This window comes from Corvus kubaryi, unplaced genomic scaffold (assembly GCF_017639235.1).
Source record: "Corvus kubaryi isolate FWS band 111438036 unplaced genomic scaffold, C.kubaryi_AGA036_p1.0 split1-37296, whole genome shotgun sequence".
NCBI classification, from domain to species: domain Eukaryota; kingdom Metazoa; phylum Chordata; class Aves; order Passeriformes; family Corvidae; genus Corvus; species Corvus kubaryi.
Window position 1 is genome coordinate 13,936,684 of NW_024582075.1, and position 12,103 is coordinate 13,948,786.

Here is a 12,103-nt window from a genome sequence, read left to right on the forward strand (position 1 = left end):
GCCTAGCCAAGAGTACTTGGCTTCCTGTTTGAATCATTCTCGATGTATCTTCTTGCAACTGAGTGCGTGTGCCCTGAGCACACCTGGTCCTCACTGCAACCCCTGAGGTTAGCAAGGCATGTGACCTTTACTTCTGCCTAGTAACTGGGTCTCTAGGAGGGCTGCCTCAGTCTGAAGGAGCTCAGTCGAAGTCATTTGCCGTTTCTGTGAAGTTGGGCTCAGACAGAAAGAGAGACAAAGGACATTTTGATGTTACAATCAGTTAAAGCTCAGTGCATGGTGTGGGATTTGATGGCCTGAAACCAGGAACATCTCTGTTGTCAGATAATGACTGCTAAATTAAATTCAATAACACATTATAGGAGGACAATCTGATGATTTATTGGTACTCAGTTAGGATGAGAGAGAGGAGGTGAGGCTTCAAGCCAGATTCCTCAAGCCTACCTCAGGCTGTAAAGGCAGGTGTTAGTTTGTTGCTCTCCTGTTGGCTTTGTTGAATTTATTCAAGAGCCGCTGCTTAAGGCTATTTTTCTGAGTCTGTTCTACAGCTTAATGCCTAGGGCCTTCTCTCGAAGTACAAGAGTGGGTTTAAATTTCAGCATGAGACAACTGAAGCAAAGTCTCTCATTGCTGGGGGAAATGCCCTGCCTTGGGGATAGTGTGAGAGAGGAAGGGAGAGAGAGAGTCAAAAATAGAAATAAAAATTAAGCAAAGGCTGCTGCGAGCTGTCCTTTGAACTGGATGCCCTTTCAGGCAGCTGTGTTTGAACACCAGTTTTAAGTGTCCAAATACTGGAGTGGCTTTGACAATGAATCTCTTTCATAGAGAGCCACTTAAATGCAGCAATAAATTCATAACTATATTTTGTGAATAAAGTTGGATTTCAAATACACTCTTCTCCTCAGAATTCTGTTGTCACTCCCTGTCTGGCATGCTGGCTGTTTTGAAAGACATTCTACTCATCTAGCCAAGGTGTTTACTTGTATTTCATATTCTCCTCTGTCCTGTTCTAGATTTGACCTTTTCACAAAGGTACTTCATAAAAGAATTCTGGGTATAAAGACTGGATGAAGTCAGATGACATTGGCTATTGGCAAGTTAACTACTGTTTGCCAGATTTTTCAGAAATATGCATGGAAAAGGCTTGCAGGTGACTCTTGAGAGATTCCGTTATAATCAACATAGAATTAGCATTTCAAATATGACTTACTGATACCTAGGTGTGATGAAAGTGGAAGTGAAATCTGAAGCAAACATATTGAGACGCCTGACAGTTTATGCTCTTTATTTTAAAGCAGGTGGATGACCACCATTTATGAAATAAAGCAAAAAGATCCCCAGTTTCAGACAGATGCAAAAAAGTGCCATCTCTTCAAACAACAGACTGGCTTGGTGTTGGTATGCCATCATAATCATCTGAGTAGTGCTGATACTGGTCAGTAAGAAGAGGCTGATGCAACTCATCCTTATTTTTCTTGACACGTACGATACATGCGGCAGCAGCAAAGATAATTGCAACAAGAACCAGTGCAGTCACTATTGCAATAGTTATCATCTCTGTGACATGGAGAGCCCGACCTACAAGAAGGAAAACAAAAGGCAAAGATATTAAAAGCAAATGTCAAGTATATGGATAAGTATCAGAGGTTCAGACTGAAACTCAGCATTTGTCATTATTCACTGAGCTGGGGAGTAGAACTAATTCAAATCTTGTTTGATAATTTTTGTTCAGAAGTTAGAAGATTTAGTGAGAAGTTTTAGTCTATCTTGCTCCTCTCTAAAATCTGTCCTGGACCTTTCTCATGCCGCCTGGTTTGTGAGGACTTGCATTCCCTCTATGAGTTAATGAAGCTATTTGACATAGGAATAAGGACGTTCTGCAAGATTAAGATCCAAATATGAACTTCTCCTAAAATTGAGAACCTCGTGCTGGAACAATCTCTGACCAGTAGCTATACCACATCCCAAACAAATATCACAAAGTAAGGCAGGAAAGGAGAAAAAGGCCTTTACAAAGACAGCAGATATTGTTGGTGAAATTTGAATAAATGTCAAATGACAAAGATACTATAAAAAAAACCAAAAAAGGAGAGGAAGTATCTAGGTTGCACAGTTTACCTGGCCACTCGACTTCATAGGTGTATCCCAGGTTTTCTGGTGCAGTAACAAACATTTCATTATTGGTTACTGGAGGCCAGAAAGGCACCATGTTGTACTGTCGATTGTGTCCAATAGGGGCATTCTCCAGTGGGTATGTTGAGATATCTAAATTTGAAAGTCAAATCACATTTCTGTAAATAAGTTCAAAATAACTTGGACTACTTTTTTTTTTTTCAAACTCAGGATTTTGAGTACCCCAGTATTCTTTTTCAGTTGTTCCAGATGGATTGGTTTTCTAGTGTGACAGATACAAAACAGACACTCTGCACTGTTGAAAACCAAGGCCACTAGTGTTATCTTTGTTTTTGAATAGAAACCACCAATAAATTTTTAAAAATTCTGCCTGTGTTGGACTTTTCATTTCTTCTCACTTGGAAAAGGAGAAATATGGAAAAGACTTTTTTCTACATTCTAGCTTTGCCTGATTGTAACAGTGATGAACAGCTCTCCCATCAGGAGGACAGTTGATGTAAATTCCAGTGGAAGTTTTGGCAACACTGTGTTAAATCAGAAGGAAGTCAGCTGAATGAAAACAGAAAAACCGCAAACTAAACAAAAGCAAACCATCAACAACAGCAACAACAAAGCTCAGAACATAAGAAAAAGAAAGTCCTTCTTGGTTAGATGATGCCAAACCGTGTGACAGATCATGTAAGAACCACAAGGAGATAAAATTGCTCTCTGAAAGCTGATGTGGGAAAATTAAGTGAGGCAGGTTGTGGAAGCTGCACAAAGAAGTCTCATTTGTGCAGCAACAGTTGTTCTTCTGTAGAAGAAGGAAGAGGCGTATGGATTATCCTAAGAGGAATCCAGTTGTTGCGTTGTGCAGATGATTATATTTGCTGCATGATACATAGACATAAGGGTTAGACTGAATTCTCCCCCTAGTTCACTGATGTCAGTCTCCTTCCCTCTTTATTTTTTTTTCCTTCATTCCTTTCAAATCCTTCCTTCTATTCTTCCTTTCTCCCTGTTTTTCACTTCCTCTGTTCTTTTTGGAGTTAAAAAAGCAAGGGCAGGAACAGTAACCATCCTTTAGAAGTATATGGAGATGGTTACTGAATGCTGGTAGTATTTACAAAGGTGGTAAAAATGACAAGAAGAAAATAGTTATTTAGTCCACACAACAATGGAATGTCCTTCCAGGGTTACATTGTCTTTGCTCTATGGAGACAGTATAGTCCCACATAATGTTTCCTTGAATTGTGCCTGGTCTCTCTGACCAGGTCCCTTCACAGAGAGTGATCTGCAAATGAATGTCAGTGGGGTGAGGAAGAGTGCTTGCTCATTTTAACTTTGTCATTGTTAACTCTACTAACTGTTAAAATTCCAATCCTCTCTCCTAAAGTTAGGGGCATCTTGCTGTCCCACAAGAAGGAGTTGAGCTCCTGTGACTACAGAGACAGACAGCCACCCATCCTGCCTCTGTCCATGAGAACGTCTTACCTGCAGAATGCCGTCTCAGCCACTCGTCAAAAAGAGCATCTGTAAATGTGTGCAGGAGGACAAAAATGGGATCATTGGGTGATAAATGAGTTTGCCCTCCTGTCCCGTTCAAAAACAGATGAGCCAAGTTGTGAAGACTTCGAACTGCTGGGTCATATTTTCCTGAAGGATCACTGTACCCTGAATATGCAAACAAAGAACACGAGAATTCCAGTGAAGATTTTGTTTGGAAGCTGCAGTTCAAGATGAATACTTTTTTTTTTCTCTGAAAGGCTTTCATGCTGTTGTGTTGCTTTGCTTAAAATAAATGGGTAGCTAACTCTCTACCTACTGACATTTGAGAAATGTTCCTGGAATGCATAATTTTCATATAAAATAGCCTTTATAAAAGAATGCTGAGAATGTGGACTTCAAAGCTGCTGGGTTCTGCAGCAAAAATGGCCAAAATAAATAACATCCTAGCATGAAAATAGAGGTGTATATTTAGACCCTACATATATTTCACCATACTATAATAGTTGCATGAGTTTTGTAACTGGTTGCTAAAGCAGGTGTATTTGCCATTTATTTTAATGAGCTAGCTGTTATGTTTCCATACATTGTTTCCATGCATACTAGGAACACGTATCAGAAAAATTCACATGTTCTGGTATTGTTTATTTTTTCAGAGAAGACAGACTGTAGCTTTGCTAGTGCCCAAAACTCCACAACCTTCATGTCAGGTGTTAGGATCTGAAGCATCATGAAAACTCCTCCTGTGTTTGAGCTTTGGCCAGTTGTTCCAGAGAGGGATACATACAACTAATTGTCTAAAGCCATGTTTAGACACCTAGGTATTGGTAGGCAGGGATCTGAACTGTCACTTTGTTACCTTTTCCTGTTAAAAGCTCTGGATTATTAAGGTATAGAAGAAGTTGTCAGGATACTGTCTGAACAGTACAAATCAAACCTTTAGGCTGTTTTCTCTGTTGGGGGGGGTGTGTGTTCTGGTGCCAGTGACAGAGAGTTTAATTTTAAATGCACAGAGCTTATAGAAGAACAGTTTTATGACCCAGAGAGCAGGGCTAGCATGTTTAGCAGTAAATCCTATACCCAGACCTCAATTACTATTTCAAATACCGTTGCACTAAGTACTACCAAAGCTTTCAATTTATTTTGCTTTCTTTTGTTCGTTTTAATTCAGATACAAGAGTAACTGCTAGATGCACTTGTTTGCTGCATTTAGGGATGCAGTGGCATCAGGCCAAAAGCAAGGACTGTCTGTTTTCGACAAAAGCAATTTATTAACTATGTTTCAGGAACCTAAATTGGTTTCTACTTAGTATACCAGCAACAGAATCTTGAGACTTTTGTGCATTTTAGGAGACATAAGCTATAGCTATAATGTAGTTTATCCAGACCTTATTTCCACTTAATACTGAGCTAATACTTAATGCTGAGAACAATGTGTTCTTATTGTCCAACAGCCTGTCTCCAAACTCATACTTCCAACAGGAAAAATGGCAAGTCTGCTCCTTGACCTATTTGGAGTTGTTCCAGGTCTATTTATTTGCCATGTTTACCTTCTACTGTGTTACGGAAACTGTCTGTTGAATTGGAATAGAAAGGAGGAGTGTCAAATACACCAACTTCCAAACACTGGGCAACATCCTCAGGCTCTGGGAGACGCTGTACCATAGGTCGTGCTACATTTCCAGCAGGATTTCGTCGTATGGGACCACCCTCAGTGCCTGAAAATGGAGAGAAGAGAGAAAACAAGGTGCAGAACAGTAGGCCACAGAATGAATACTTCTCATGACTGAACCATGGAGAAAAAAAGTCCCTCACAAGTGACACACAACTGAATGAACCAGTCAGTTCCTTATGTCAGGCAAAGAATCTCCATGGGGTCCTGTGTTCTGGATTCTCTGCTCCAGGATGTAACAAGTCATCTACAAGCTTCTTACTGAGGTTTGTTGTTCTCTAAGTGATTTAGGAAAATTTTCTACAGATTTTCAATGTGATTTCCTGATGAGACCTAGGCCAAGATTTATGAGGATGTCCTGATAGGGTAGCTGGGGAAAAGATTATGTAAATGACTAACCCAATATTGGGGGGTTCCTATTTTTTCCCCTATTTCCATGACAATGCTTATATAAGAAACTTACTGGAATTTTTCAAACTCCTGTAATTTGGTTGGGTGTGTTAGAATCTGGTATTACATTCAAATCATGGTCCACATAATATAGGGAGTTGTTAGATGTTCTCATTTTAGGAGCAGAATGGCATAAAGGTGATAAGTGGAGTAGTCAGAAGAAAACTTAAGCTTCAGTTAAGAAATAACACTGCCAAACTTAATGATTTATGGTGCAGGAGATGATAGGTACTGCATAAGAAGGGAGAGCAAAGCATTTACATTTTCTTGTGCTACAAGCTCCCGATAGTATGTATTGTTTTAACAGACTGATGAAACATGGATCAAGAATATTCAAAAACCACTTTAAGACTTTTTGTCTGGGAAAAAACACTGCAATGTAAAGTATTATATTTATTTATTATTAAGAGAATTTTCTCTCCTGATATCTTCCATCATTCATACTTACTGTTACAGATGGTTCCCAAAGTTTCATAATCTTCTACATTTTCACATAGCACTCGCCACTGAGAGAAGATTGAGTTCTGGCTTATAAGAGAGACATCAAAATTGCTTCTAGCTCCCATCAAGTCATCTGAGCAGATATCACATGTATTTTGTCCTGTTGCAAAGTTCCAGTAGGGCAGTCCAAAAGTGGGGTCCTGTAGCATGTTCTAAACCACATAAATATGGTGTTACTATGTGTGTGACACAGACAGCTATAATATTTACTGCTAGAAAAATGCTAAAAACCAGCTAAATACATCTTAGTAAAAGTCAGAATCCTGCCTCATAGAGGAGAAGAACTCTATGGAAAATTCATGTGGAAGCTTTTGGTAGTTTTTCACATTGATACCTTTGTTCAGAACAGAGAGCTGGACTACTGAAATGAGTCATGGTCTCCTTCACTAATACGACAGTACCTTTTCCGTGAAACCATACTGTGAGTTGTAAGAAACATAAATTAACACTAAGCCCCCATTTTCCAAATATTTTTAACGGCCTGTCAGCAAGAGCAGTGTTTGTAGTGCACATAATAACTAGGTGGACTGTGGAACAACTGAAGGAAATGTAATGAATAGGGATACCAGCTTTTCCAATTGTAATTGTTTGGTTCAGGTATGGGTTGGAGTTGAACAGTTCTGGAGTTAGTGAGGCAAAATTACTTTGACTAATGATCAAGTCAACTGACATAAATAGGAATATATATTAAATCACAGAGAAATAGAACTTCTCAAGGCTTCCACATGGAGAAGTGCCACTGATGACAAATGTGTGTCTTGGAAAGGACTTTGTGCCTCAGCTTGATGTAAAGCAATTAAAGCTAGTGAAAACACTGAAGTGATTTCAGACACTATTTAGTCCTGACCTTGAAAACTTAATTCTTGCTTTTTTAAGAAGGGTGATTGTCCATAAAATTCTATACCCTTTTTATGAATAGGTCGGAATGAGAGAAGAGAAATAAGAGAAGCACTAATTTATGGAGCAGCTTATAACAAAACACTGATTTCTCTAACCAGTTACACAAATAAAATGTGATTCTGAATCCCTAAGCCATCCCTGTTATCACTTCAGAATTTCTTCTGCTTTGATTAATGTCATTCAAGAATCATGGCCTTGAGATTAAAAACACCACTGGAAATAATATTGTTGGTCCAATAAAATGTCTTATATCTAGAATATGTTATATTTTTTTCCAAGAGATTTTTATGGAAATTTTACATTTTCTATTGCTCTAATTAAAATACTATTTTTAACATCTCTATAAAAATGACAGTCTGAAGCCTAAATGCACTCTATTAAATTTAGTGTACCAAATTAGTTACTGAAGTTGAAGCAGAATTATTTCAACATGTAGGAAATGGTGCTATCATTTTTTGCCTCTGTAATATGGAGAGAAGTTCTTTAACTGTACAAAACATAGCATGAATACCAGCCAACATTAACACGAACTTCACCTGCATGTCTCTTTCAAGCTGCAATAGATGGTACCTATGCCATGTGACAAAAGCTGGTCCCTCATGAGAGAAATCAACTCCTCCAAAACTCTGCTGCCCCGCACCAAGGAAAGTCTTCCTGACAGAATAATAATGAGACCACACAAAGTAGTTATAAATGGAGATATTCTCGAACTGAGGTGTGTTGCCATCAGGTCCAAAAATTTCTTCACGTCTTCGTGTGGCAATAACGATGTCAGGATGGACTGTCATCTTGGCCTGGTGTAAGGCATTCACAAAGCGATTCCTTTCTTCTGCACTTAGATCCAAAAGATTCCTTCTGACTGTGGTAATACAGAAGAAGCAAGTTACCAAAGTAATAGACACTCAAGTCTGATCTCACAGAACTTACTTATTGCATTCCTAATAATTCTGGGTAAGTCCCTTTTTCTTGAAGAATTCACCCTTTTTTTTAATTGGGGAATCTCACTGAGAATAAATAGAAGATGTTATTTATTTTGAGAAAAGCTGAGGTAAATTAAAATAAAGCCCCAGTCCTTGCAATTTTAGTGCTTTTAGAAGTACTGTTACAGATCATCTTTCCATCCTGCCAGAGAAAAGTTCTTGGTCATACAAATATTTCAGAACTTCATCCAATATACCTAAGGTTTCCGGTGGTAATAATGTACAAGAAATGAATACTATAAACCAATTTATAATAATCAGAAACTGTCTGTTTGGCAATTTAATGAAGAATTAATTTTTTTATTCTTGAACCTTTGTAGGAAAAAGGGCAGATTCACCAGTGAATTATTGTGAATTTCACATAGTACAGATCTCTTTAATGTCATTACCTGACGTCATTAACAATTGCCATATATTAATCCTTTTTAGAGGTATATCTCAAAATAATAAAAAAACCATTGTCCACATATAGAGAGTGAAACAAGGAAGAAAACTGGCCTGTTGAAATACCAGTATTTCAGCAAGAAGTACAGAGTTCAGATCACCCCAGTCCTTCTTTCACCTGGTCTGAGAAGATTTCAGGCTAAGTTTAGACTAAGATGAGGATAGAAATCCTCACAGTTGTTAGTCAATATTTACTTATTGTCATTATAAAAAATACAGTTAAAATCTGTAATTGTCCAAGGGATAGATTATGTTGATACAAGTAGCAACAGATATTCAACATGAATCTATATGAAGAAGAAAAGTGAATTACATTTCACTAAAAAACGTTGATTCAGTGAGGGATATTTTAGCTTTTGGGAAGTTTGAAGAAATGCTTTCATGAAACAGGAATGTCATCCAAGGACTGCGTATCCTGAAACATGCTTTTCTGTTTTGCAGAACTGAACTGACAGGCTAGCCCTCATCACTGAAGTGTTGCATTTTTTGTTTTTGTTTTTTTGTTTGGTTAGTTGGTTGGTTGGTTTGTGGTGTTTTTTGTAGTGTTTCAAGTAGAGAACTATTTACATAGGCATCTTAACATTTTCATTTTCAAAGTATATGCCTGAGCCACAGCAAAAAATTGTGACTATTAATGGAGTTAGTCATGAACTGAGAAGATATGAAGACACCAAACTGCATTTTACAGTAATTTAGTATGGATATGCCAACAGTAATCCAGTAATTATTTCTAAAATCTGAGCAGATGGGGCCAGGTCTATAAATGGGCAAAAAAGATGAGCTCAATGTGGAAACTTAAAGCATAATAAGAAACTAATTTACTCTTTTTAAACTCATGTTATCATGTATAATATATCTGATTTACTTGGCATTTTAATGCATTGTAAAAGATTTAATGAGAGAAGAGTAAGAAGTGCTCTTGTACATTCTAGAAAATTAGCTAAAACTGCTGTTTGCCTATCTCTAGTTTTACCTTGTTAAATTTGTGTGTGTTAATATTTATCTCTTGGTTATTCTTCAGAGGTATTATCATTATAAAATAGAATAGGCCTGAACACCAGAGAGTGCAATCTGGCTTAGCAGACCCAATTCAGATGTAATACTTTCTGCTTTCTAGTTTAGTTCTTGGAGCTTGAAGGCTGAAAATAACCAATTCAAATATATTTTTCATAGCCATCAATAAATTGTTATTAAGGAATTGTTAAAATTTTGATTTGGTAAGTGGTGCTTTGTTAACCCTTGTTGGAACATGCTCTTACATTCATGGAATATTCCCTTATGTGGTGAAAACGTGCGTGCTGATTTCTGTTTCTGCAAGAGGCACTGTACATTTGTGCTAGAAACGTCTTGTTTCACATATCAGCAGAACCCATTGTTCATTTGGGGGGAATTATGGATTTTACAGGATTTCAATGACATCTTTAAAGTTAGAAGTGTTTAAGGTTAAAAATAAAGATTGAAATCTTGTTCATTCAGATGGTTTTCAGATGAGAACAAGGATCTGTCCCCAAGATTGTTTGTCTTTTTAAATTTACCTATAATAGTCAACATTTTTCTAGTCCTGCAAAGATTTAATATACATTTTTAAAAAAATTTAAAGATCTGTTTAGTGGTATGCTAGACTAAACTGAAGCTGGAGAACTCTCAGAAAGATTTGCTATGCCCTGGACTGATTCATTTGAACAGTCCATGGTCATGACTTAACGTTTTTAAAGATATTGATAGCGACAAGGAGAGTAAATATTTAGTGGAACAGGTACATAGTTTAGAATTATAATAAGGGGTTTTGAATGAAAAGAACCGCTGCCTCACAAAATAGTCACGAGGTGTTAAATATGTTGAGGTACATATTATTCCCAGACACACTCACAAACACATATACATGTCTATATATATTGTTTTACTCTTAAATAATTCCAAATAATACTTTTTTTTTTTTTTAATTTATACATTCTGTCCTTTAATGGACTTTCCTAAATTGACTACAGGTTCCTTTTCTTCCTTTTACTGGCTAGTAAATACAAGTAATTGATACATGTGCTGAACAGCTCACCTAGCACTTGCCTTAATAACCTCTAACAGCATACCTTTGCTAAATAAATATAATGGACATTTTGTGTCTTAAAGAGAAGAAATAGACTAGGTACATTTAGAAACAAGCACTGACAACGAGCAACTTTCATGTCATATTTCTGATGCTCTTACCTATACTGATCTGTTGGCTACAGGTAGGTCCAGTCCAGCCGGGTCGGCAAGAGCCGCAGTTGTAGCCAGAGAAGTTCCCGTTGCAGCGGCAGGTTTGGTTGAAGAAGCGGATGGGCCACTGCTCACGGTCATCCCGCCCGTCGTGGATGTACTGTGGGCCGTGGGGTCGCGAGTCGACCGTCACCTGTACGCACCGGCCCCTTCCCGTGGACACACCACACCGGTCGGTACCTGGCCCAAACACAGGGAAATAGTCTGGGCAACACATCCCGCTCCTCAGGGACTCAACAGTTGCGCACTGCCGAGGGAACTGAGCTCCAGCTCGACCCAATGTGCTAAGCAGCAGGAGCAGGGAAAGGTAGAGCAGCGTGGGGATCCGCATGACAGCGGGTCAAGCAGAGCCGGCTTGTTCCCAGAGCTGGCTGTCCACACACGCTGACTTTCCTGTGATGGGACACCTAGCTCCCCCTGTGGAGAGACAGAGAGAAAGAGAGAAAGCAAAATAAAATTTTACAAGTGATACAAATCTCTGGGCTACCCCTTTCACCCTAGAAAATTCCTTCTAACTCTACATTTCAATACTCTGTCTGAGAAGGCAAACAACTCTGATCACAGACACTAATATTCTTCTCATTATCTGCACAAAAGATAGTAACTAAGTAGACCTATATTTGCTCATTAACTTATAAATTCTTCCAAAATATTCATTCACATTTTATGCTTGCTAGACACATTTACTTCACTACCACAAAATTCTAAAACCTGTCTAAGGCACCAGTTTTCTGAAACTTTTTTTTCCACCCCTCCTTCCCTCCCCCAGTTCATGCTTTTTCTGCATTTAACTAGTGTGTCTTGTTCTCCCCGCTGTTTTCTTGCTGTTCTCCAATGCCAGCTCCAACATAAAGTGAAGCTATACTTCATGCATTGTACCTGTTTTCTCTTCCTGGTACCTCTCCACTGCTGAGATCTGGTTCTATCTCTGCACGTCCTATGACTGTCTAACCTGAAATAAGCACAGCTAATTTCTCTCCTGGTTCAGTCTGCTTGCTAATCCTTCTTGTACCAACACAGTATGGCTTGGCCTCACTCTCCTTCCTCTCTTAATCCCCTTTCTACTTCAGTGCATTTCTCTAGACTTTAAGTACTTGAACAGCACATGATTTCTTTCATGCTTATCTCCTTGTGATTTTAGAAGTTTTAGCAAAGGTCAGAGACAAATACTTGAATTCAAAACAGATCAAATGTGAAGTCGGGTTTTTGTTTTGGTTTTTTTTTTAATTACTTGCAAAGAAAGGCTCACTTGAAAACAGACAAAGAACACTGGGGAAAATCA

At 38.2% G+C, this 12,103-nt stretch overlaps 1 protein-coding gene across 1 annotated transcript; it reads right to left on the bottom strand.

Annotated features, from left to right (window-relative positions):
* Nucleotides 1-1,268: 1,268 nt before the first annotated feature.
* TYRP1 (tyrosinase related protein 1) lies at nucleotides 1,269-11,887 on the bottom strand. The gene is made up of 8 exons (XM_042012944.1): nucleotides 11,701-11,887; nucleotides 10,771-11,238; nucleotides 7,678-8,000; nucleotides 6,189-6,393; nucleotides 5,169-5,336; nucleotides 3,607-3,786; nucleotides 2,119-2,265; nucleotides 1,269-1,578 (listed from the first exon to the last, which is right to left on the bottom strand). Exons 2-8 carry the CDS (start codon nucleotides 11,150-11,152, stop codon nucleotides 1,373-1,375), a joined length of 1,611 nt encoding a protein of 536 aa, XP_041868878.1. The 5' UTR covers nucleotides 11,153-11,238; nucleotides 11,701-11,887; the 3' UTR covers nucleotides 1,269-1,372.
* Between the last annotated feature and the right edge of the window lie 216 nt (nucleotides 11,888-12,103).

What these genes read in the sequence shown, in the direction of transcription:
- TYRP1 (XM_042012944.1), bottom strand. Translation starts at nt 11,152, where the DNA reads ATGCGGATCCCCACGCTGCTCTACCTTTCCCTGCTCCTGCTGCTTAGC. An exon ending in GCTGAGACGGCATTCTGCAG is followed by an intron (nt 2,266 to 3,606) that starts GTAAGACGTTCT and finishes TTTCAAATTTAG; the next exon opens with ATATCTCAACATACCCACTG. An exon ending in CTATGAAGTCGAGTGGCCAG is followed by an intron (nt 1,579 to 2,118) that starts GTAAACTGTGCA and finishes TCCTTCTTGTAG; the next exon opens with GTCGGGCTCTCCATGTCACA.